The sequence below is a fragment of the Dermacentor variabilis genome, chromosome 9, assembly GCF_050947875.1.
Source record: "Dermacentor variabilis isolate Ectoservices chromosome 9, ASM5094787v1, whole genome shotgun sequence".
In the NCBI taxonomy this organism is placed as follows: domain Eukaryota; kingdom Metazoa; phylum Arthropoda; class Arachnida; order Ixodida; family Ixodidae; genus Dermacentor; species Dermacentor variabilis.
The window spans coordinates 21,868,653-21,894,337 of NC_134576.1; the positions used below are offsets into that span (position 1 = coordinate 21,868,653).

At 45.6% G+C, this 25,685-nt stretch overlaps 1 protein-coding gene across 10 annotated transcripts in view; it reads right to left on the reverse strand.

The window, feature by feature from the left end:
* Positions 1-25,685, reverse strand: part of Cadps (calcium-dependent secretion activator 1) — a 618,572-nt gene that overhangs the window by 226,648 nt on the left and 366,239 nt on the right. For 7 of the 10 annotated variants that reach the window (XM_075704042.1, XM_075704047.1, XM_075704043.1 and 4 more), the window contains 4 exons: positions 24,189-24,363; positions 22,948-23,089; positions 14,810-14,965; positions 9,291-9,441 (listed from right to left, as the gene is read on the reverse strand). In XM_075704042.1, coding sequence (XP_075560157.1) covers positions 9,291-9,441; positions 14,810-14,965; positions 22,948-23,089; positions 24,189-24,363 — 624 coding nt within the window. The remainder of the gene's footprint in view (positions 1-9,290; positions 9,442-14,809; positions 14,966-22,947; positions 23,090-24,188; positions 24,364-25,685) is intronic. The other 3 variants (XM_075704044.1, XM_075704045.1, XM_075704051.1) reach the window with 1 other exon arrangement.

Genomic DNA, 25,685 nt, shown 5'->3' on the forward strand with positions numbered 1-25,685 from the left:
TACCAGTTGGAACCAAGTAGATGCTGTGTGCTATATTACATACATACTGGTGATGAGTACCCTGCAGAATCAATGGCCGAGACTCTGCGTGCAGCTGGTGGAGAGGTCAGACCCCTTTATCAGGGCTTCAAGCTGCTTTCTGTAGACTCGAGTGATTTTGGTCGGGATTCCAGGCACAATATACCCAGCTTTCAAAATACGAGGGTCAAACGGCCTCCTTTGACCCCCGAGTTCTGAGAGAGAGGGGGCGAGTGCCCCCCCCCCCCCCCCCCGGCTCTCCTGGTAGATAAGCTTATGACCGGGCCTGTAATTTTATTGATGCGGCATGTATATCAGCGCTGTGTATGTGCACTCGTCTCGTCCTTGTCCTTTGCACTGTTGAAAAAGACTGTCACATCAACTTGCCCATGCTTCAACAGTGTGTGTATAACTATGTGCGACAATTCATTCACTCATGTGCTCAGTGCCAATGGCAGAAATCTGGACAAGTTTGTCCACCACGACCGCTTCCTTGCAGTAGTCGACCTTCTGAGACCATACTATCCGCAAACCAATGGCATGACAAAGCACTTCAACCACACTCTCAGCAATATGCTGTCAATGTACATCGCGCAGCTGACGATTCTAACAGGGGACCAGATTCTTCCTTCAGTAACATATGCCTACAATACCACGCCACAAACTACTACGGGATTTTTCCATACTTTCTTCTACATGGATGAGAAACTTCAATGCTTTTCACACAGTCCTTTCTTACAAGCCTAATGCATCCAAAAGTACTCCGCTGCTCGACATGCCGAGAAATGCCACCAGCTTGGCCGGAGGCCATGGCCTTACTCATAATCATAATCAAGCTCCACAGCCATACTAGGCCGTGGAGCTTGATTATGATTTTTTTAATACAAGGAGTCAGACTCTGATCATCTGGTCTTGATGCCTCACCACTGTGTTTCATTGAGCCATTTTTTGTAACTTTTATAGTTCTGAGTGCCCACGGGCGATAACAGTTATGGTTGGCAATGAAAGAGTTCACCAGCAAAGTATCCCGCAATGTCAACGACTAAGTTAGGGCGACCAAGTCACCGCATTTTCGTTCCTTGTTGGCTATGGAGGAATGAAACAAAATAGGAGAGGCCCTGACATCACGTTTTGGAAGCCGGAAATGCAGCCATGTTGGTGTGCCATCTCTCTTTGCCCCTCCAATCAGCTCGCTAGGGCAGTAGGCGCAAGCTTTAAACTTGCATTACTATGAGCCACTGGAAGTGCCTGCTACCGACGGGCCTCAGAACAATGCCTACAAAACTTCTGTAACAGTTTTAGTGAAGCGGCCACGCTCCTATGTTTTTCCGTGGCACGTTAAGGAAGATGGCATAGATGCACACCATGATTGCTTGAATGTCTCTGTTGCTGGCTGACACACACTGTGGGGATGCGTGACTCTCACGCCTCCCCTGAGATCTAGTTTTCCCGCATGGCTCGTCTCCTGCAGGGCGGCTTCGCCCGTCGCGTGGCCCGCGGCGGTCAGAGTGGTACAAGCGCGGTGCGAGAGATGGCGCGAGCGTCGCGCCGCTGCTAAAGCCCCGCCGCTGCGGGGTTACTCGGGCGCCGGGAGACAAGGCGCTCTGTCTCTCTTTGGGGGTTCGGGCAGCAAGCGGGACGGACATGCCGTCTGCCCGTGCGCCGACCCATGCTTCTGCGAGACCGTCTCGCGTGGCCGCCTTGGACACCGTCCGCGTGACCGTACACGCGAATGACCAGGCGTTGGGATCCAGCATGGGGCGAACATATTCGCTCGCTACCAGGTCGCGGTAAGTCGGACTTCTAGATTTGTCGCGCGCCCATCGGCATGTTTTGTGGATAGCAATTATAACTCGGCTAGCAGGCATTGATCTTTGAAAGGTGCAATAAATGCCCTTGTGATTGTTTGCACTACTGTGTTGTCGTTCCTTTGTCCCAAGAGTACGGGTGTGGGAGACTCCACAACACACAGACCCAAAACACAACTGCCAAGCTTACACACCATGCTCCAAAGTCAACCTGTATTGGGAACATAATGTGTTGCATGAAACACACAGGCCAAAAAAACTGATATAACTTTTCAAAGGCCTAGAGCAGAAGTAGAAGGATTGCATCATAGTCTATATGCGGATGACATCACCCTCTGGGTTCCCGGGGGAGGATGTGACGGTCACGTCGAGCGAACGCTACAGGCAGGAGTAGATGCGGTCCAGAATTACTTGCGTGGAACGGGCCTCGAGTGCTCAGCGACCAAGTCCGAACTGTTAATCTACAAACCCACAAGGAGAGGTTGTAAAACCCTGCGCGACGAAGAACGGGAATACCCCAAAATACGTATTATATTGGCAGATGGTACTCCCGTACCGCACGTAGACAAAATTAGAATCCTGGGGTTACATTTGCAGGCAAATGGCCATAACGGAGAGACGGTGCGAAGACTTCGTCGTTCGGTAGATGACACGATCCGACTCTTGCGTCGCATCACGAATAGACGCAATGGTATGCGTGAAGACTGCGCGATCCGTCTCGTGCAGGCGTACGCGATAAGCCGCATAACGTATGTTGCCCCCTACCTTAAGTGGATAGGGTGCGAAAAAAACAAGATCGAATGCATGATACAAAAGGCTTTTAAGAGGGCGGTCGGCGTTCCACTCAACGCGAGCACCGACCAGTTTCTGTAGCTCGGGCTTCACAACTCACTTGACGAGTTAATCGAGGCGCACGGCATTGTGCAGTACGAACGATTATCTAATTCAAAGACAGGTCGATGCATCCTCGAGGCACTCGGCATCGCGTACCACACTCAGCATGGAGAAAAGATGGCGGTTCAGGCCTCGGTCCGCGACCGCCTGATCATCCCGCCGCTTCCGAAAAACATGCACCCGACACACCATGCCGCGAGATGCAACAAACGAGCAAGAGACCTTCAGAAGAAGTTTGGCAACAGCAGCGAGGCGGTGTACGTAGACGCTGCGCGATATGAAGGAGAGAAAAGCGCACACGCGATCGCGGTTGTAGACCGCATGGGTAAGTGCCTCGCGAGCGCTACAGTGACCACGGGACACACGGAGGCGGCCGAAGAAGCCGCAATAGCCCTAGCACTGGCCACGGTGCCTAGCGCTGCGATCGTGATCAGCGACTCGCAGGCGGCAATCCGCGGCTTCGCGCGCGGTCGCGTCTCGAGGGAAGCGGTCCGCGTACTCCAAATTTGTGACGACGGCGACTCGTCATCGCCCGCGAAACCCCAAAATTCTACAGTCTTCCTCCTCTGGACCCCGGCACACACCGATGTCCCGCTCGCGGGCAACGAGGCGGCCCACGCCACGGCTCGAGGTCTCACACGCCGAGCCGCCGCAGATTATGTGGCCGCCGCCCCGCTAGCGGGGCATCGGATCTGCCTGATCGGGACACAACAGAAATGCGGCAACAAGAATCACAATGGGCGTGGGGCGATCGCCTGACCACGTTCAGAGACCTCACCCAACACTACAGACTCCAAAGAAGCACATTCCCGCCACCACACGACAAGTTAAACAGGAATGAGGCGGTAACTTTACGCTTGCTCCAGACACACAGCTACCCTAGCCCCGCGGTCCTACATCACTTCTACCCAGGTTTATATCCAACAGATGCCTGTAAAGCTTGCGGACAGCGAGCAACGCTGCGACACATGCTCTGGGAATGTGCCGGCAACCACGGTAATGGGACCACATCCGTTCGCGACGCGTCCGTAATCGTGGCCGTTACCACAGTACGGGAAGCCTCGAGCTCGCTTCTCCTCGACGCCGCCCCAGCTGCGGGGGCCGCCGGGGACCTTCTCCATCGGCGTTGCCGCTGCTGGGAGTTCAGAGTTGGCAGACCAGCTCTGGGCCGTCCGGCAAGCCAAAGATGCTGCCCGAGTCCAAGGACTTCGAGCCCCCACCTGAGGCCACCACAACGAAACTGCCAGCCATTCATTAATAAAGTTTCTTCTCTCTCTCTCTTCAGGAGTGTGGTTGCTATGGCAATGTTTATGCTTGAGGTACCAGTCCCAGTGCTCCTCTGCGAAAAACGTACAGCACGTGACTTCCGCCACACTATCTCCAACACGTTCGTGCTGGCCGGGGCCTCTCCTACCTTTCCTTCCTCCATGTTGCTGGCACAGTGGCACTTCCATTTGAAAAGTCAAATAAAGCAAGTCCAAGCCAAGTGCAGCATTGAAGAAAACATGGCAGCGGACAGCGGGTAAGTCTATGTCATGTGTTTGTCATGAAGGCAGAAAGTGGAATGCAGATTTGTATGGGGAAGAAATAGACGCATTAGTGTATGATTTCACTTAGTGAACAGTACAGAGAGAACCTTTATTTATTACATAGTAAATCAGACGACCTCGCGCGACTTTGCCGCAGAGCTCTTTATGTTGGATGTTATGGGTGCTGGCACCTACGGCATCGCTTCGCCAGTACGATAAAATCAACAAAGCTGCCCTCCACAGGTATGTGACATTTTGTGCCTGGTCAAGAAAGTTGACAACCTCAATGTGATAATTTCAGCCTGTCTAGCTATCGCTTCTAAACAATTCAACGCCACTGTAATGTCCCTTGCAACTAATCCGCTACCACACGTGCCCTTCCGTGCTGTTTTTACCGACAAGAGCATTGTTGCAAACACCCAAGAAATCTGACATTGTATCACAGGCAGGCTGCAAATATCATGCTATGTCGTACTCAAAGCTACATGTAATTGCATGTAGTTGTACTTAATCTTTCTTCTGAATCATGTCGTGGCTAACAAAATGAAAAGTGCTACTCGTTATGAAAAAAAGTTATATTGTGAGCAGATGGATTTTGCCATAAAGATCAACATTCAATCACCAGAAGTTGCTTTAGCACTTCATGAAATAACCTTGTGCAGCAATGCTTCCTAGAATGTGGCATACACTCTCTTGCTTGTCATTTGTCTGCGTTTCAATGTAAGTTGTTTTTCGACGATGTGCTCTTAGTCATTTCTTCCAGTGTCCCTCATGGATCTCTCTCTTCAAAGCTTTCGGGGGAAGACATATCGAATGGTGAACGCTCCTCACTTTATCACGCTTCTTTCAACCTCTCTTGTCAGTGTGGCACGTGCTGCTGGTAAGTAAAATGAATAATATGGCTTTGTATGGATTATCATACATCTACAATCCCATTTGGTATGACCACACACTGAGCCCAGTGCAGCAGAGCTCAAAGGTATGCTTTGTCAAGCAGTAAGTGCATGCTGTAGTAGTAGGCCTGATTTTTTTCTCTTTATAGATGGAAAGCAGGTCACTTCAGTTAACAAAATTATGAATTTTCACTGGGTGCAGCGAATGCCCAGGTCTTTAAGATGTCCTGAATGCATACTGAAAAGATCCTCGAATGCTTGCCCTAGCAAAAATTCTAATAGAAGTTTGTATTAGTCTAATGCAGTTTCGGATTACCGTATTTACTTCCATAATGATCTCACTTGCGTAATGATCGCACCCCTGAATTTTGTCGTCAAAATTCTATTTTTTCCTTCCCCGTGTAATAATCACAACCCGAACTTGCGCAGCGATATGTCGTGTGCCAAATCTAGTTAATGATGATGGTGCTTACCATCCATTGAATGCTGTCGAATGCTATGAGAAGGACTCTTCAAGACATACCAAGCGGTCTTCGTGCACCAAACATTCTTAAGCAGATGCCTCATTTTATTCCTTTCATCACTTTCCACACTTCCACGAAAAAAAAAAGAAAAAATACGTACAACCAAACTTGTCTTGGCTTTATTATTTGTAGGCCTTATAGTGGTTGTGGTCAATAACAACAACAACAAAAAAGGCGCCTTTCGATTCTTCTCGTCTGCACTCGTGCGCACGAAACAAATCACGAGCGGCAACGATAGTAGCCACGTTTACACGGATACATTAAGAGTGTACCCTATTTATACGCCGATGCTTGTAACGCAAGCTAAGAGATTCGCCCACACTTAGCGGAAACAGGCTGTATTAGGATAGTAGTGAAGACAGTGCCGCAGTTTCCGCAGCATACCCGCCATGTGTTTCTATGTCACTGGCAGCTAAGCATGCCCATCTCTGTTTTTGTCCCCTCAAAGAGGACATGGCTACGTTATTGCCGCAAACTTGTCGATATTAACGATATTATTCAATCCTGATACGGAAGAAACTATTTCAATGCACATAACATAATCACGAAAAGCAAAAAAAAACATCGTGTTCGGCACGTTCGGCTTGCTCCTCTGGCTGCCATTTTTGTTTTGTTTTCTCGCACTGTTACAGCGGCAGCTGCCCGTTTGTTGACCTGTTGTCATCCTGCAGCAAATGCCGGATTAAAAAAATGTTTTTTTTTTCGCGGGAAATTTAATCCGCGTAATGATCGCACCCCTAAATATGCGGCAATTTTCTGACAAAAAAGTGTGATCATTATATAAGTTATATAGTAGATACAGTATATAAGTTTTGTGCAAGACCAATAGAAATTTCTATTAGTTGTACTGACTTACCTATAAGACCAATAGGCCCTGTGCATTAGACATATTAGTCACACAAACAGTGCTGCATGTCTACTAGTTTCTCTATTAGACTAATACGTCCTATTGACATTACACAGATTGTTGCTGGTCTGTTATACAACATGCATTGTTTGATGTTGTTGCTCTTGTTTGCTGCTTGACACATAGGCTCCAGCAATTACTCTGGAACCTTCGATGACTCCTGTATAAAAGCCTACGCATTTGCCCCGCAGATCAGATTTTCACTGACCCTGTTCGCTGCTATCGCTGTGCTTTGAGTGTAACTTGCTTTTGTGCGCACAAGTTTGCCCAATAAAAGTTAGTTTTGTCACTCACAGATTTGCAGCTGTATTATTCACCGTCACTACCCCTATTCTAACAAATAAGCATGGCCTATGCAGCATCACTACCTGCATGAGCTTGTGGTTGCTGCACTTGGCTGAACCTCTCCCACTGCAATCAACCACATTCAGTACAAATAACTTCCCTATGCTGTCCTTGGTTGCATTAACCGCTGGCTTTGTATGATTGAGGCTAACATAAATTGGGTTCCTTCTCGATTCCCTGTCTTCTCATTCACAGCTACTGTTTATGCATACGAGTGCACGCAGTGAACCTTTTCTTGTTGGCTTGAGCTTCTTTCACCGATCATTTGAAGCAACTATCTTCAAATAAGTATGCTGGTCAATTCAAAAGTGTTAAAGTAGTGCTGATGTAGTGACGAAACTTAAAACGACAAAAATGAAGACTACCTCAAACTACCGAAAAAATTAACGGCTGGGCTGCATTTCACACTCAGAAACCACAACCTAAACAATTTAGTATGGGTTCTTTCTGCGCCTTTAATTTTTAAATTAAGCACTTTCCTGTAAACCTTGGTAATAATTTAAGTCACATACTACGTCTTTAGTCATTCAAAGCAACAAAATTCGAAGAATACAAAGTTAGTTTGTCTCCAGAAAACATGCAAGCAGAAATGCTGTGTGGCTTACGTACATGCTCTTCTTTTCCATTTTCAGTGCATCAAAGTTCGGTCACTCAGTGTCTGGTATACCAAATGCAATGCAGTCCAGGAAACGATATGTGTGTGTGTGAAACAAGGATGCTTTCTGTATCTTTCACAAAAGCGATCATGTCAAGACATCTTGCATGGTATCAGGCACAGCAGCCAGACGCATCATACGGGCAACGTCATAATGCTTTCATCAGTGCCAGAACACAACAAATGACCCAATCATACATTTCCCTTACACAAAAGGAATTCAACATTACTGTGACATAGCCTCTCTTAATTTTCACAATCCATATGGGGCTTATTTTTGAACCTCTAAGAACAGAAAACATTCAACCATTTTTGCAATACTTGGTGCTGCTTTTAGAAATGAATACCCCAGGCAGATGCTGTGAAGAGAATGCACGAACAAAACTGTCTGCGCTCACTGCTGGCGCTGCAAAGCGGAGTGGGCAAAACAATGGCAGTGGTGCTTCATGCGAGGTGGACATCGCAACGTGTGACGGCACCATCCTTATAAGTGAGGGCATCATAAGGAGTTCTCATTTTTCACATGCTCTTCTATGTAAATGTGGGAAAAAACAAACAAAGAACTACGGCAGGGCTCCATAATAAAAAATATTGCAAGATTTTGTGTGTATACGTCAATGATGTGTCACAGATCATTTAGCAACAGTGAATCCTACAAACTGATAAAAAAAGCTGCTAGCACCAATTCGTATGCAGATGATACCTGCTAATGCCACGAAGTTGCTGACTCGCATATTCATTGATTGCACAGGCATAGACATCCTTGAGAAACAGTGCTGTGACTGGGTTGACCTGGGCACGACACAGTGAGCTGCACAAGCTTTCGTGGCTCTGACAGCAACCCCCCCCCCTTTTTTTTTCTTTTTTTAGCTTTCGGCCTCACTAGTTTTCGTGGGTTGTCACAGTTGCTCTTCTATTACACAGTGCATACTTAACACCAGGCCCCCAGCACATTTATGACCAAGAGATCGGAATCTCCAAGATTGCTAAAGCGAGCACCTTTTCTCCGTATGATTCAAGGATAGGGTACAAATGCGTTGTATTATTATCGATGTGTAGCAGTGGTTACGTAGCTTGTTGCTGATTAAACAGCCTGATTGCAAGCATGGGCTCACGATGTTCCAAGTCAGTAGTCTCCCAACTACGTTTGCGAGAAGCCCTTTTCGGAGTGCAGCGAGCTTGGAAGTAAACCCAAAAAGGCCTATTTTGCTGCCAGACCCGGCAATACAGGTCTGGAAGCAAAGTGCCCATTTGTAAAAGAAAAATCTTCACAGTTCTTTTATTCCTGCCCTGGGCCCGCTTTGCATTACATATTTTCAAGCAAACAATAGGGCAGACTATTGCAAGTGTGCAGGCCGCTCCCATCTTGTCAGCGTTTTACTTTTGGGCAGTGTTGGGTTGCTTTGGGATACCAGCCCACATGACTAAGACATTGTTTCCTATAACAACTATTTGCCAGCATTTCCAAAATCCAACAGAGGAATGAGTGCTGTTTTGCCTCCTTATGTGCTTTGATTGAAGCACACAAACGAGTGAATAAGCTTGGAGCATTTGCATGTGATAAGAAAAAAATTTTACATTCAAATTTGATCTGATGTGTTACATGTTTTTCACCCCTCTTCGATACAGATTTCCTTCAAGGTGAAAATCATGCATTTCTGTAATATATAATGTATCAAAAGTATTGTACTAGCCGGTACAAGCATGCAGGACTGACCACATCAGCTCCGTCCACGGTGCACAGCTTGAGCGACTGGATGCGCGCCTCGAGTACCACGTTGATCATGGCGCACATCTCTGAGGGCACGATGTAGTCAGTTGTATTCCACTTGCTCTTTCTCTGCAGCTGCTGGAATGCCTGCAGCGTCCTGCACAATGAGGCACTACCTTCAGCTGCCCTGCTGTCACAACAGCGTGAAAAATGAAACAGATACAGTAGAACCTCATTGATGCCATCTTGTTATGTACGATTTTCCGGCGCCAATAACGTTTTTGGTCGAGAACGCAAAAAATGACCCAATGGACACAGACAACATTTGATGTCCCCGGGACATCCTCAGATGGTACAAACAGCCTCACATGTTTTATGACGTTCTCAGGACGACATTCACTAGTTCATCGTCAAAACATTGTTTGCAGGACTTTTTAAGAATATGCAATCGTCACAAGAACATCCACTGCGAGACATTTTGAGGACGTTTAGTTTTATGTTAGAAGAGACCCAGAAGTTGATATTTTTATGATTGTTTCATTTGATGAATGAAAAATTAGGTGCTAATTAATTCATTTACTGCCATTACTAGGCCATGGAACTTGATTATGATTTTTTTATACGTGGAGTTAGACTCTGATAATTGGCCTTGATGCCTCACTATTGTGTTTGACTGAACCACTTTTTATAACTTGTATAGATTTGAGTTCCTCCGGGCGATAACAGCTGTGGTTGGCAATGAAAGAGTTAACCAGCAAAGTATCCCGCAATGTCAACGACCAAGCTAGGGCGACCAAGTCACCCAATTTCCTTTCTTCGCTGGTGCAATGGCACTTCGATTTGAAAAGTCAAGCCAAACTAGTCTAAGCCAAGTGAAGAAAACATGGCAGTGGAGAGCGAGTAAGTCTACGTCTTGTGTTTATTGCGCGTCTACAATCCCATTTGGTGTGACCACACACTGAGTCCAGTGCAACAGGGCTCAAAAGTATGCTTTGTCAAGCAGTAAGTGCATGCTGTAATATTAAGCCTGATTTTTTTTTCTCTTTATAGATGGAACACAGGTCACTTCAGTTAATAAAATTAATTTTCACTGGGCGTAGCGAATGCCCGGGTATTTAAAATGTCCTGAATGCATACTGAACAGGTCCTCGATGCTTGCCCTAGCAAAAATTCTAATAGAAGTTTTTATTAGTCTAATAGTTTCATATTGTAGATATCATCAGGGAAGTTGTGGCCAAATATTGCACCAGGGAGGCCAATTCCTGTTCTAAGGAGGGAGTGTCTTTGTTCAAGTTAGTGGGCCTTCCCAATTTGAATGTACCTGGATTAGTATAGCCCCACTCGCTCTCGGCATCTTTCGCCAGTGTCAGGCATCACTCCAAGCCTGCAGATGTCAGAGAGTACAATAATAATAATAATAATAATAATAATAATAATAATAATAATAATAATCAGCCTGGCTACACCCACTGCAGGGCAAAGGCCTATCCCATACTTCTCCAACTACCCTGGTCATGTGCTAATTGTGGCCACGTTGTCCCTGCAAACTTCCTAATCTCATCCGCCCACCTAACTTTCTGCCGTCCCCTACTACGCGAGAGTATAATTGTACTCTTATTGCACGAGCATACAATAAGCCTCTCTGCATGGCTTTCATAGATTATGAACAAGCACTTGATTCAGTAGACATACCAACAGTCATAGAGGCATTGTGTAATCAAGGAGTACAGACTGCTTACATAAATACCTTGGAAAATATCTATAGAGATTCCACAGCCACCTTAATTCTACACAAGAAAAGTAGGAAGATACCTATAAAGAAAGGGGTCAGACAAGGAGACACAATCTCTCCAATGCTATTCACTGCGTGCTTGAAAGAAGTATTCAAGCTATTAAACTGGGAAGGTTTAGGAGTAAGGATTGATGGTGAATACCTCAGCAACCTTCAGTTTGCCAATGACATTGTTCTATTCAGCAACACTGCAGACGAGTTACAACAAATGATTAAGGGCCTTAAGAGAGAGTGTGTAAGAGTGGGGTTGAAGATTAATATGCAGAAGACAAAGATAACGATGAATAACTAGGCAAGGGAACAAGAGTTCAGGATCGCAAGTGAGCCTCTAGAGTCTGTGAAGGAGTATGTTTACCTAGGTCAACTAATCACAGGGAATCCTGATCATGAGAAAGAAATTCATCGAACAATAAAAATGGGTTAAATTGCATACGGCAGACATTGTCAGCTCCTGACTGGAAGCTTACCATTATCAGTGAAAAGGAAGGTGTACAATCAGCGCATTTTACCGGTGCTGACATATGGGGCAGAGACTTGGAGACTGACAAAGAAACTTGAGAACAAGTTAAGGACCGCGTAAATAGCAATGGAATGAAGATTGCTAGGCATAACGTTAAGAAACAAAAAGAGAGCAGTTTGGATCAGCGTGCAAATGGGTATAGCCGATATTCTAATTGACAGTAAGAGAAAAAGATGGAGCTGGGAAGGTCATGTAGTACGCAGGTTAGATAACCGTTGGACCATTAGGGTGACAGAATAGATACCAAGAGAAGGGAAGCACAGTAGAGGACAGTAGAAGACTAGGTGGTGCGACAAAATTAGGAAATTTGCGGGTGCTAGTTGGAATCGGTTGGCACAGGACAGGGGTAATTGGAGATCGCGGGAAGAGGGCTTCATCCTGAAGTGGACATAAAATAGGCTGATGATAAAGACGATGTTTCATATTATATAAGTTTTGTACTAGATCAATAGAAATTTCTATTAGTTGCACTGATTTACCTATAAGATCAATAGGCCCTATGTATTAGACATATTAGTCATACAAACAGTGCCGCATGTCTACTAGTTTCTCTATTAGACTAATACGTCCTATTGACCTTCTACACATTCTTGCTGGTCTGTTATACAACATACACCATTTTATTTTGTTGCTCTTGTTTGCTGCTTGACACTTGGGCTCCAGCAATTGTTCTGGAACCTTTGGTGACTAATGCATAAAAGCCTATGCGAGTTGTTGAGGAATCAGATAGTGTTAACAGCACAGCAAATACTTCCACACTGCAAAAAACAAAAAACAAAAAAAGAAGCACAATGAACAACCAGCCGTAATCTGCAAGGCAGAGTACAGTGCCCGGTGAGGTTACGAGCATAGGTACAATAGCAGCAACCATATTTATTTGCTGCTGAAATCTCATTAGTCCCATATTTTCTGTTGAAGTGGGCATAAAGTACTGTTAAACTTGCAACCTGAATTTATAACTTGATACCGCACATGGGAGTGATGATAGAAACGTCAAAAAGAATCAGGTTGTGATCACTAAGCCCTTTTATGCACTACGGTGATTGAATTGCATCAGGATTCAAAACTAGAACAAGGTCGAGAGCGTTAGAGCCACGAGTTGGAACTGTGATTAATTGGCAGAGGTTAAACAAAAGAGCGAGATCTAAGAAATCTTTCGATTGGAGACTCATTGCAGTAAGAGTAGAGCAGTCAATGTCAGGAAAGCTCAAATCCCCCCATAATAATAAATTTGTTTTAGACAAGTGTGACTGCAAGTCTAATACAACTGTATAAAGCTGATTAATAAATGAAATATCGCAGTCAGGTGCACAGTAGCACGAAACAAGTAAAACAGATTGTGAAGCAAGAGATATGGTAATGCAGAGAATTTCATGTTGGGTGTTGATTGGAACAGGAATTGAAGCCAAGTTCGCTTTCACAAGGACCAGAACACCACTGCTACGTTTACCAGCCCTATCAAGTCTATGAACTGTGAAGGATTTATCACCAGGAACTAGTTCAATATCTTTCACTTCGGCACATAGCCACGATTCAGTAAGAACGGCGATATCAATAGAGTCATCTTTGATCACCGCATGCGCTATGTCTTATTTTGGAAGATAACTTCTAACATTAGCTACCACCACAGACACATTATCGTAGGACGGCAAAACTGCTTTAGCACTTGTACGATGGGCACGTGGCAAGGAGGGCAACGAAAACTATCCTGAAGGTCATTTTAACTGCTGTGGCTTGACTTCAATGATGGTGTCATGGTCAGCATCATAAATGTATTGTTTATTATCAATGTGCAGTTTGTTGAAGTGAATTTTGAACGGGGTGTTCAACTGCTGAGTGTATGATTAAGAAAAAAAAATCTCAGAAAAATCTTCGTTGATCGAGAATGATCATCCCTTCAGCTTGGAAGTGATGGAAAGAATCTTAGATTTGTCTTTAAAGTGTGTAAGCTTAGCTATAATGGGGTGGTTTTTGCCTTGTCAAAAGCACCCCAGCCTACGTGCTCAATCGGTGCAAGAGCCAACGACAGCAATATCAAGCGTTTGAGCACAGAAGGAAATTACTTGGTTCTCGGATTGCTCCCACGATTCACCAAGCTTGTCTGCGATTCCAAGAAAATAAATTTGGCTTGCGAAGGCAGTTTTCAGTGTCATCACACTTTACTGCCAGAGCCCTGATGTCAGAAGGTAGTTTTGCAACGGCCGTGCTGGGGATTGAGTCTGAGCATTCACCTGATGCCATGAAGTGGTCGCTAAGCTCTGTAAATTGTCCATACAGTGTGCAATGGGTTGACAGAAATCTAGACCACAAGCAATATATCCCAGTGTAGTGTTTTGGAAGATAATTTGAAATGGCAAACAAACAAGGTGACTGTTACCGCACAGATGTGCTACAGAGTCCTCCAATGGTGAGCATGTGAAGAGCAAAGCACTGGTGGAATAAAACAGTTGACAAACTCTAAGGACCAGAAAATTGCACCTCTTTCAGCTCATAGACTGGAGAACATTTTAGTTGTGTTGGGCCATCAGAAGCAGCAGAGTGGCACACATCCTGTTTTGCACAGCACAAAAGTGACATGATTGTCCTCGACAATGTGTCTACTAGGACAGGTACTAGGACACCAAATTGAGACCAACATATCAACACAATGAGAAACACCCCCATGCACACACGCACTCAACTAGACTCATTATCTCTATCTACGAGAGAGCAACAGGATGCAACTCACAACCTACAATTGGTTGCATCTTGAACACACAACAAAGAAAAGAAAAAAAGAAGGCAACATGGTTTTCATGATGCAATCATATAGCGCGCCCAGTTTACTGTGATGCACAGTGGAGGCTACGATTGACGAAATGCCTAATGTCACCACAAGCATTTAGAGAACAAGGCAACATTTTTCCGCGCTGGGCGTAACTGTGCAGAGCCTGAAGGCGATGCAATGCATGTCTTTAGAGTAACATTCCAGGTAACGGAGATATTTAAGCAGAAGAATATTCCAGACTATTTTACATTGCAATAAACCAAAATGGTACATACATTTATGTTGCCTAATTCTTTAAAACGTTTATGCCGAATTATGCCCTATATAGAACTGGTAGGCGTTTTTCTTTTTTTCTTTTTTTGCAATTTCAATATAACCGGACTTGACTGTTTAACCATGAAAGCGCTGTCATCAAAAAGTGCACTGACAACTATCACGAGACTCACCTAGTGACGCAAGACTCCACCATATCACAGGCCATGAGCTTGAGTCGCTGCTCGAGGTGCTTGGCAAATACCTCATCGGGCCAGTGCAAGTCTCGGATGAAACACTGCAGTGCGTCCAGCTTCCAGAACAGCTCCTCAGATGACGGGCAGCCATTGCTGCAAGCACATAAGCTGGTTGCAACCCTGGCACACTACCAGTATGCACATTGCACTATTGTAGTGTCAACACTGACTGTGAGCTTCCCTGCATGCATTCTAGGTGTAATGCATACATTGTGAACAATATATTCTAGTGCTAACACGAGCACATAGGCAACATACCAACTGTAAGCGATGTTTACTCTCAAGTAACTGCAGAACTAGTCCAAAGGCATGCCACCAAAAGCAAATTTCTGAGCACCATGTGTCCCCTCTGACTCAAAAATTTTAATGCGGTTAGCATTCTTTAGGAAATTCACCCAGTATGTCTGTTTGTCCTCATCCAGCCTCTTTCCCACCAGCATGACTCATTGGGCAGCCGAATGGTTAGAACGCCGGGCTGCTGTGCTGAGGAAACCAGGTTCCAAACCATCCGTTGGACCAACTTAGGTCTTCAATCCTCAGTGAACCACACCCACACCAGCTCGGGTTGCTGGGTGCGTGCTGCTCCTCAATTCTTCAATACAACATCGGTCACTGGATATGTGCCAGTGGGTACGTGCTGCACCTCAATGGCAGGAAAGAAATGCTTTAAAACTTTTCTGGTACTGAGCGGAATCGAACCCACATCATATACATTCAGACGTGGGCATTGCACAGACTGCGGTGGTGCCGCGAGATGGTGCAGCGTGTCCAGAGGGAAGAGCAGCCTGACTGCAGCACGTGCCGCATACGTGATGTGTCTCTGCAGTGGCCATACATTATGTTGCTACATTGCCTAATCACATTCACATCGGCATTCATTGTGAGATGGGCTGTGCCGGAATTTTCAGAGAAAGCAACAGAAGCAATATCAATGCAAAATGGCAGTATCACAGAAACAAGGGGGGCAACCACATTTCCTGCAATGGGAGGCCAATGGCCATACGAGGCCACACCTACCCGTTTGCCCAATCTAAACATCTTGTTCTGTCATTATAAAAAGGAGACCAAGGAAGCCATGGAAGCATGTCGTATCGCCACACCTGACGGCCAGCCGTTGGTTACGCTCGGGCACAAAGAAAACCACGCAGGCTGGACGATTTCCACATCTGGTGCTATTTTTTACAGCGCAGCTCTTAAGCGCCCATTCCTGGGTTGAGCGTCGACGTAACCGCACGAACGCAGTCGTGCCACTGCTCATGCATTTGTCATCGTTCCCTTCCGCAGCTGGCTTCATTGCTGCTCGTCGTGCCAGTGTTCCCATACTGCCCCTCCCTCTGTGAAGGCACCAACAGCACTGGCCTATGGCCAGTTGGTGCAGTGATTTCGGTCTCAAATTCTTTGCCTCAATATATTGCAAATTAAAAACACGTATCGAGCTGCTCTCAAATTTCATGTTGGAGAGTACCGTAATCGTCAGACATTTCTTTTTTGCTGCCTCCCTTATTTAATTTTTGGTCTTTCAGTATTCATGGAGCTTGCACAGCACACAATTTACTGTGATCCAAGTATATGCATTGCTTCAGAATGTTGCATTCTTTATCATTGACCGCAACAAACAGCTCACTGATATGTTTTCCACAGTGATGTTTTTTATAGAGGTGCCCACATTCCAGGCTTGTCCCTCTGTTTTCCATCACACAGTTAAAGGGACACTAAAGGTTACCAGAAACTCAAGTTAAAGTGGTAGAGCAATGTTCTAGAACGTCTAAGGCGTCAATATAATCGCGAACAGAGCTTTAGTAACCGAGAAATTGAGGTAAATGCATGACACGATTTGAGACCCCCCAGCGACATTCCGGTACTAGCCCGATGACGAAAGGACTCCTCATAATTTGTGTTACTAATACTCAACTACTCGTATTAAAAATATCATTTCATTCGATTATAAGACGGAAAAAAATGCTACTTGTCTACGTCTATTCGATTCTAAGAAAAAATAACATTTTGACGTTACCCTTCAGTAATATGGGTGTTCGAAAGGTTTCGTTCTCGCTCGACTCTGCGCGCTCGATTCTGCGCCGCGCACGCTTTGGAGTTTCAGTAGTTTCGTTATCGCGTCGTGCTGTGACGGTTCTCCTGGCTCGCGAAACTTTCATTTGGAACAATCAGCGAGAATGCCACGTCCATGTGATGTCGTGGGAAGCCCTCGTTGCTTTCCCGCTCCGGAGAGCCGGTGTCGAGGCCGCCGTCGTAGTACGCAACGACGCCGGCAGTGCGAGCCCTCAGCAGCAGGTCGCGCTCGTCGGTGCTCAAATCGCTGAAGTTGAGCCCACCATCGCAAGCCAATCTGTCGGTGTCAGGGTCCATTGCGACGAGCGTCGAAGTTAGCGTCACAGAATGAAGTACCAGCTTATGGGCGTCTTGCGCTGGAGTTTGAGGTATAGTAGCGGCGCCTGGTGGCGGTGCGGGAAACGACATCTGGGTCGTGCCAGCTTGGGTCGTATTGAGCCCTGGCTGTGGCGAAGCACGTTTCTAGGCCGAGTTTTGCGTCGATTCGCACATTTTTATGCCCTGTTGCGAGTGCGAAAAGGCTCGTCGCTTCTCATAGACCACGCCGACCACGCTGCGAGCTCGCCGCAGCCTATAGTTTAACCAATGCCTCCTTTACTAGATGCCAGCCGCGTTGCTCGCTTTCCCATTGCGGCGGCGGTTCCCTTAGTTGAAGTTAGTTCAGCATAAATTCCGTGAGGCGGCGCTCGTTGCCTTTTCAACTTCCGGCGGATGTGGCAGCCGCGGCTGAATGCTCCGCCGGCGCTTTATATGCGCAGGCGTCTGTTAGCGAGCGTTATCGCGGGCCTCCGAGATGGCAACAGACGCCATGGTAATCTCAGAGGCCGCAGCACGTGATCTAGGTTGCAGACGTCCGCCACAAGTGGCGCTCGTTGCCTTTTCGCGGAGGAGAGAAAAGGGAGAGGGCCAGGAACCGAGTTTACGGACAACGCGGCTGGCATCTAGTAAAGGAGGCATTGGTTTAACGAAAACGGACCCTCCGTGTGCCGTGGGACGTAATGTGGGACGTAATTCGTTTCTCCTTCCGCTAGCCACCATACTCCCGCTTTCGCTCTGCTGTCGGCTCTGTCTTGGCTCTGTTTCTGGCCGCACGTTCGCGTTTTGCGCAGAAAAGCCGTAGTGCCGTCTGCGGACGCCGTTCTACTCACCGATGGCGCAACGTCACTATGAGACCATGATGTCAGTACTCCTCGATCGGAGGGCGGGCGATTTGAACTGCGCTAGAGGTACGCGGACGCTTCAGAATGCATTTTCTCTTAAAATAAGTCTCTCCTTGGCACGAAACAAGCATTTCGAGGTTTCTGTGATGGTATTTCAACAGTCCACGTTGACTTAATAGTAACCTTTAGTGTCCCTTTAAATCCAGGGGTACCAACCCATTATCTTTGACAGACTAGCCGGTTAATGTAATTACATGTCTATGCGTGAAAAGGTAAACCACATAAAAAAACATTGTGACGTGCCATTCATGAGCCACAAGACATGTGGAAGAGCTGTGGTGCCCAGAAAAAAGCTCCCTTGCTTTTGGCACTGCCTTTGCTATACAAGAGATTTTCTATTTCTACGTTGATTTTATATATTTCTTTCTGCCATTCTAGGATTCTCCTAATGTGCCATTGGTTACTGCCAATGCCTAATTTATTAAAATTTTACTGCTCGACTCATCATCATGCTGTACATTACAGCATTTATGCAAGCACAATTAGATAATGCTGGTCCATAAATTAGTTTTCCATTTTTTCACCAAGTGCTTCTTTCGAGTGCTTTCACCTACAGTTCCTTATGCTTTGCAAGCATCAGTCTCCTCTCGCCACTTTCTCCATCATTAACCATATCCATTATTCCAAATATTGCCATGTCACTGCTTTTAGGCAACTTGGCCATGTGTTTGATGTAGTATTTCTGCGGAAACCTGTTAGGTGGAGAGAAGTAATTAATAAAGGGAAAATCAGATATCCACCCGTTCGTAGCAATTGCTGCAAAGGAAGCCCATATGGGCTCCTCGAAAGAAAAGCCTCAGAGTTAAAGAAAAATTCGTTCTGGTCCATTGCTTGGTCCAAACACTTGCCTTTGCTTCGTGTTGTTGACAAATTCGACTTCGCCCTGCCATCTGCTAGCCGCCTGGTTAGCTCAGATGATAGAGCGGCCGGAGTCCCGGACCAGGACGAATTTTTCTTCAACTCTAAGGCTTTTCTTTCGAGGAACCCATATGGGTTTCCTTTGTAGCAATTGCTACGAACAGGTGGATGTCTGATTATTTCTTTATTAACAACTTGGCCATAATTCACAAATTTAATTTCTCGTGGTTTAACTACTATTTTTTATTTATTTAAGAATGATAGTCTTATTTTAATTATTGTAAATTACCCTGTTTACATGAGTGAGATTGCAATCACAGTATGTATTTAAAAAGTCGCAATTTCACCCGAAAGGCAAAGCATCGATTGCAATAGCAAATCAGTAGACAGCTATATGAAGTAAGGATGGTAGCTTTATAGGCCATACAAACTTGAAAGTATTTGCTTGCTAATTATATTACTAACTCAATTAACAAGCGTGGTGTCAGCGCGCACAAGCAAACATGAACACACCATACTCGATGAGCACGGACGCTCAGCGTCAAAACACTGGTGTGCGCAATTGCGGCAGCAGCAGCAAGTGAAGTGCACTTTGTTTATCGCTTCAATGCAAGAGCGGCCAGAACACAGAGCGCACATAGCCATGAGCTGCCTGCATAGCCCTTTCAAGATACAGTGCACATGACTGCACGTGACCATGCAAAGTAGACACTTGCTGGCGCAGTCGAAGCCACCCCCTCTCGCACTTCCTCCCCGCTCTCATCAGGTTGAGCTGCGATCATGGGTTCACCTAGCCGCCAGTTGCAAAATATGCAGTTGCTGCCAGAGCACAACCCCACTGCCCCCCTCACATTCTCCCACAGCCTTTCGAGCGATGCAAGATGGCATGTTTGCTCTCCACCTTCCTCCATCGCATGCACCAGATTGGGCCGCAATCGTCGGCTCCTCTTGCATGCTTTCACTCGCACATACAGCATACGGCGCACGGTGATGGTGTTATTGTCCTTGGACTTTATACAGAACCTCACGGCGATGCTGACGCTGATGGCAGAAATGCACCTGGAGTGTCCATATAATTGCTACTGCAATAAAACAGTGCTAAATATTAAGACATTGATACAAGAGAGAACTGAACAATGCATCTCCCTGCTTCACCACCTTTACAATTTTGGATAATTATGAAATTTTTTTTACCTTGCCACATTCATTGCTGTAATGATCTCGCATACTTTTTGGGGCTTTGCCCTCCTTTTCTATCATCATCATCAGCAGCAGCCTGGTTACGCCCACTGCAGGGCAAAGGCCTCTCTCATACTTCTCCAACTACCCCGGTCATGCACTAATTGTGGCCATGTTGTCCCTGCAAACTTCTTAGTCACATCCACCCACCTAACTTTCTGCTGCCCCCTGCTATGCTTCCCTTCACTTGGAATCCAGTCCGTAACCCTTAATGACCATCAGTTATCTTCTCTCCTCATTACATGTCCTGCCCATGCCCATTTCTTTTTCTTGATTTCAACTAAGATGTCATTAACTCGCATTTGTTCCCTCACCCAATCTGCTCTTTTCTTATCCCTTAACGTTACACCTATCATTCTTCCCATAGCTCGTTGCATCGTCCTCAATTTAAGTAGAACCCTTTTCGTAAGCCTCCAGGTTTCTGCCCCGTACGTGAGTACTGGTAAGACACAGCTGTTATACACTTTTCTCTAGAGGGATAATGGCAACTTGCTGTTCATGATCTGATAATGCCTGCCAAACGCACCCCAGCCCAGTCTTATTATTCTTATTATTTCAGTCTCATGATCCGAATCTGCGGTCACTACCTGTCCTAAGTAGATGTATTCCCTTACCACTTCCAGTGCCTCGCTACCTATCGTAAACTGCTGTTCTCTTCCGAGACTGTTAAACATTACTTTAGTTTTCTGCAGATTAGTTTTTAGACCCACCCTTCTGCTTTGCTTCTCCGGGTCAGTGAGCATGCATTGCAATTCGTACCCTGAGTTACTAAGCAAGGCAATATCATCAGCGAATCGCAAGTTACTAAGGTATTCTCCATCAACTCTTATCCCCAATTCTTTCCAATCCAGGTCTCTGAATACCTCCTGTGAACACGCTGTGAATAGCATTGGAGAGATTGTATCTCCCTGCATGATGCCTTTCTTTATTGTGATTTTGTTGCTTTCTTTATGGAGGACTATGGTGGCTGTGGAGCCGCTATAGATATCTTTCGGTATTTTTACATATAGCTCGTCTACACCCTGATTCCGTAATGCCTCCATGACTGCTGAGGTTTCGACTGAATCAAACGGTTTCTCGTAATCAATAGACCTCTCCTATAGACCTTGTCTACAAGGCATTGTGGGGGAAGTGGCACCACCTAGCAACTGGCAAGAATTTGCCACCACAGTGGAATGCATATACTGCCTTTTGCATATGCATACGCTTGTGTAGTTGTCACTGCCTCTAGTTAGATCTGTCATGCAAGTACTGTCACTCGGTTGGGTATCTGCTCTTGCCATAGGTAGCCTCACTGTGCTTAAACTATACCTTTCCTGTTATTGTCACATACAGCCTGACTACTGCTGATTGCTGAGCTGGGCATCTGAGAGTGTGTCAAGAGACTAGGTGTGGAGCAGGTGATTCCATCACTGATCAACATCCTGGCTTCTTGGCAATAAAAAACACTATGCCAGACACTGCGCACACAATTCCAACTTGCTCTGGTAGACATTCTAGGCCCGATTTTGTCACACAGTGCCGTGGAAGCCCTGGTGCTGTCAGGGTTGCCCACACCTTGCCTTGACCAGTTCTCAGAGTGACAGCAGAGACGTTGTGGCATGCTGTTAAAGAGCCCTTCCTTTGCTTCAGCAAAAACCAAGCAATTGCTGCCAGCTGGTGCAAGTGACACCAGAATTGGTGGACATTGTGTGTGTCTGTGATAACTTTATTTGGAATCCGGCGATTGGGAGGCCCGGGCCTGGGGCCGCCTAGATGGCCACTGGGAGCTGCTGCTCCCGTGCGGCTTCCTTGGCTCGCTGGACGGCCCAAAGTTGGTCTTGGAGTTCTGAGCTGAGCAGCACGGCCGACCACCGCGCCCGTAGATTTTCTGGGGAGACTGCCATTTTATTTTGGTGGACATTAGGTGACACAATTTCTTGTTTTCAGGCATACACACCTGAAGAACTGAGATACTGTGACATAAAGAAATCACAGGGTCCGAGTATGTACAGGGTGTACTTAAAGTAAGATGCACGGCTCTCAACCAAAATGGCTGACTGCTCACAAGCCCTGTCCTTGGCTTTTCCTTTCGCCTTCAGCATACACGTAGCAATACGTCTCGACTAGTATATGTCGTAGTGCTCTCACTCAGGCTTTGGGCTAGATCACCGACTCCGCTCACTCCTTGCAACGGTATAAATGGTGAGTAATTGCCAATGAAATTCCTCCCATGATGTCACCTCACGGTTGGCAAACCTTGCAGGATCCTTATGTACACATTGTGCAGCTCATGAATCTAGCTGTTGAAGCTGATAACTTGCTCTTTCAAAAGCATCTTTGGCTTGGAAATCCAGGGTTGGTTGAATTCGCTGCCCAAGGCTGCACTGTGGTTGAAGCCACAGTGCAGCCACAGCTTGCCAAACAACTAACTTTTTTAAATAGTGGCCAACACTAGATGCACACTTTGTTGTCCTCATTTCGATGGCAACACTAATGTACAGAGTGCCACTCTTGCTTATTTATGCTTAATATATTACATTCTCAACCATTACTTGCTTTACCACCTTTTCATCACAAGTCCGAACTTTTTCAGTTTTCCACGGTAGTACACATCTTTCAGAATACGTTTTTTGCAGTAACTAACCATAGTTCACATTAAATGCTACCTGTGTGCAGCTTTTCGAGTTTCTCTGACAAGCCACTCACCCTTTAATCTCCCAGTGCTCTTTCTCAAAGCCCTTGTGCAGTGACTGGGCAATGGAAGACTCCATGAGGTCCACGTAGCGAACCACTTGAGGGGCAAATGTGTCTCGCAGATGCTGGTGGAAACGACCTCCACACAAGTTTTCTGCGTAAGAAAGCTGGCCCTGATGCACTTGACTTACACAGGCACTGCAATAATCTCTTTTTCCTCATATGGCTGTGCTGAAAAGCACCATACTAACAGAACAACAGGGCGCTGGACCATTAACTTGAAACTAGACAGCCCAACACTTTTCTTGTACATGCATGAAAGTCATCCTCTGACAGTTGTAGCATTTATGTCAAGCAAAGGTCAGTTGCAGTTAATCCAGTTGGGCTGGTGACTTGTTCCACAGTAACATTGACAGCCTTAGTTACACATCATGCTCATTACTTCACATCTCAAAGAACTGGAGCAAAGACCCAAATTACCTAAATTGTATAGAATGTACAAAGAAAGCAATGACCAACGTTTACAGCACTTTCATGGGTGAAGCAGCATGCACTAGAAAGGTAAGCTACCAAGGCATGCCTCCTCTGGCAGATGTCCACTTGTCCTCCCACTTGCCATGTTTTGACAAATTCGGCCCCTGGCTTTATGAATAATTTGCTACCATATGGCTGTTAGTTCCATAACATCTACAAGAGAGCAACTAACAACTGCCTGAATTTAATTTATGAAAGTTTGGATTATTTGGTAAGGTGTCTTAAAACATATGCTAACAGTGCAAACGCTACATGCAGACAAAGACAAGAAAACATGGACAGCATGGGCATCCAACTGAATTTTAATTGCAGATAGAACACTTGTATATGACTGTGTAATTAAGTCACAATAAAATCATGTCTGAATGTGTATGAAAATTGTCAGGAGCTAGCTTGTGTTGGAGAATAATTAAGGCCTTGCCTTCAATGGCTATGATTTCCCAGTGGTCATAACTAACAAACTCACCATTGAAAAGAATTTTCAGAACAGAGCTCATTCAGACATTTTTCAAGTGGCATTCTATGTGAAAATGTCATCATGCAATGGAAATGTCTTTTGTAGCTTCACTGCGTGCGTTTGACACCTGTCGTAGCCTACAGAGCTTTCACTACTCATGTGTTTGGATTAATGGCACATGTGGGTATTCCGTGAAGTATACAACTGCAGAAACAAAGAGCCCACAGGTGTGGCCTCAGAAAGAAGTATAAAAGCCACCCACCATCAATGCGTAGGTAATCGTTGAGCACTTGCAGCAGAGGGAAGCTATCCCAGGTGTCAGGCGGCTGCTCCGCGAGCACCGCGTCCATGTCAACCGCAAACAGCGACCAGAAGATCTCGGCATGCTCTACCAGCAGATCGCTGAACCATGCAAACGCCTGTGGGACACAACGACACTGACAACACACTCGCTGCACACCAACGCCCCACCTGATGTGTGCACACCACAGCATACCAGAAAGTTGTCACTCAGAATGTGCCTCTGGGATTGCATGTGATCAGCTGCAAGCTACCCAAGGCGAGCTCAAGAATCGTGCAACATAATTGGGCATCATTTTCACTAATCATGAAATCTATGGAACGTAACTAACATATGGCCTTCAGAAGATGTAGCAAGGCTTTGAATTAAAAATAATATTCAACTGAATTCTGGGGTTCTGCATGGCAAAACCACATTCAGATAATGAGGCATGCCGTAGTGGGGGCTCGGGATTAATTTTGACAACCTGAGGTTTTTTAACATTTACTTAGGGTGTATGCAGTCGAGTACATGGCTTACCGCAATGTCACACAAAAAAATGTTACATTTGTCCCAGCATGTCACTCGTTTCACTCCTAACTGCAAGAGACAGTGCCACCAACACACTTTTAGGTAAAATATGCTGAATGTGTACATAAAGAGGTAGCATTTCTCAGTCAGTTAAGTTTACTCAAAAAGGAAAGTAAGCCACTTTGGCATACATTAAAGAGGATGAAGACGAAAGGCTGTGCTCTCACAAAAAATTTATTACTTTGCTTGACATTTTTATTCTAATGTGCTGTTACGTCTTGTTACTTGTTTTCTCGCACCAAAGGCCCTGGGTTCGAGTGCCTTAATGAACTATATCTCAATTAAATGTGCTTTAATTAACTTTACCTTAACACCAAAGTGGTTTCGACTCTTGACCTTCACGACGTCAGTTGGAATCCAACTTGAAGATATGGCCGGTTTGCCCATATCTCCATGTTGGGTTGTGGGTTCAATGCCTTAATTAACTATGGCTTAATTAACACCAAAAGTAGTTGGTACGGCTATCGACCTTCACAATGTCGTCATCATCATCGTCATCATCATCATCATCATCCATCTGGTTACGCCCACTGCAGATCAAAGGCCTCTCCCATACTTCTCCAACTAACCCGGTCATGTACTAATTGTGGCCATGTTGTCCCTGCAAACTTCTTAGTCTCATCCACCCACCTAACTTTCTGCTGCCCCCTGCTACGCTTCCCTTCACTTGGAATCCAGTCCGTAACCCTTAATGACCATCGGTTGTCTTCCCTCCTCATTACATGTCCTGCCCATGTCAATTTCTTTTTCTTGATTTCAACTTAGATGTCATTAACTCGCGTTTGTTCCCTCACCCAATCTGCTCTTTTCTTATCCCTTAACGTTACACCCATCATTCTTCTTTCCATAGCTCATTGTGTCGTCCTCAATTTAAGTAGAACCCTTTTC